Raw genomic sequence first — 1,384 nt, 5'->3', positions numbered from 1 at the left:
AAAGAGACAAAGCAAAGCCTCCACCATGGCCAGTGTAGCCACAGGGCAACGTGAGTGAGGAGGAGAGGAGTGTGAAGAGTGACTTAAACCACTGTGAAGCCAAGTCACCAGGCCACTCGGGTGAGTCGTGGTGGGGCCTTTTACTTTGACTTAGAGGAAAGTGGCTGCAGGAAAGAGGCAGGAGCCATGGTGTGCCTTCAAATGGTTTGGGCTGAGAACAAGGAAAAATCCAATGACTAGGAGGCTCTATGTGGCCACAGGAAGCAGGAAGCACTCCTGCTGGTAAAGGCTGTGTGTGTGGTGGTGGGGCTCAGAGTGTGCAGGAGGAGGACAGGCCCAGAGCTTGGAGACTTTAACACTGAGAAGTGCACTGCTCTCTTCTAACTCATGAGGGAAGGGGCAAGGGTCTGTGGGACTAAAGTTTAAGGAGACCTGGGCTAGAGACATAGGTAGGCTTTGTCCCGATGTACATGAAAACACACAAGGTCACAGAAAAAATAACAAATAAAGGAAGAGCACTGTTTGTACCCAGAGACACTTTAACGTGAAAATGTCTACTTCATCCCGCAGTGTCCAACTCGACCTCATTGCAGCCCAGGGCCTCCTCTGGCCGCTGTCCCTGAGCTCTCTGTGACATCCTTGCTTCCCTGTGGCTTCACCCATTCCTGCCAGGAATGCCCATACTTTAAGGCTACCTAGTAAGTCAGGGGATACACAGCCACCCAGGGCCACATGCTTCCCACACTTGTAAGTCCACCCCTTACACCGTCCCCATTTTCATTTAATTAAATAATCATCTTTCATGAAAGTCACCTACTTGAAGAAAGCGATCAGCAGGTTCACCATGATGATGTACTGCACGAAGAGGTAGACAGCCTGCAGGAACGGGGTGAGAAAGGAGCCCGGAGGGCACGAGGGCTGCTCCTCACATACTACAAAGAAAGAATTTAGAATGAGAAACGAGGAACATCATAGTCCTGTAGCCCTCGACAGACACGCGAGATAACTTACTAACTTGGCCGAGTGTTGCGAGCTTTATTTGTCATATTCAGCAGAGGAATGGAAAAAAGAAAGTGTGGTCCTCACACACAATGGAGCGCTCCTCTACCATGAAGAGCAACAGACCTGAGTGATTTGTGGGAAAGCAGACGCACCTTGGGACCGCAACATGCAGTGACGTGAATCAGACACAGGAGCTTACACGTCATGTGGTTTCTCTTACGAGAGGAAGAAGGGAGAAGGCTGGTTCTCAAGGGTGAAGGGGGTAAGAAGGTAGACAGATGGGGGAGAGGGAAGGGATTAGCTGGGGAAAAGAAACCAGGATGTGCTCTGTGCACATGCCAACTCCACACGAGGAATGTGGGCCCTGCACAGTGCAGACATA

General features: G+C 50.6%; 1 protein-coding gene across 1 annotated transcript in view; it reads right to left on the bottom strand.

Annotated features, from left to right (window-relative positions):
- Trpm6 (transient receptor potential cation channel subfamily M member 6) overlaps positions 1-1,384 on the bottom strand; it is a 150,675-nt gene that overhangs the window by 66,667 nt on the left and 82,624 nt on the right. Inside the window, exon 23 of the mRNA XM_023722993.1 lies at positions 818-932. Coding sequence (XP_023578761.1) covers positions 818-932 — 115 coding nt within the window. The remainder of the gene's footprint in view (positions 1-817; positions 933-1,384) is intronic.

This window comes from Octodon degus, unplaced genomic scaffold (assembly GCF_000260255.1).
Source record: "Octodon degus isolate 3935 unplaced genomic scaffold, OctDeg1.0 scaffold00095, whole genome shotgun sequence".
NCBI lineage: Eukaryota > Metazoa > Chordata > Mammalia > Rodentia > Octodontidae > Octodon > Octodon degus.
The sequence above is the reverse complement of the archived record's forward strand: the minus strand, read 5'-3'. Positions and strand labels throughout refer to the sequence as shown.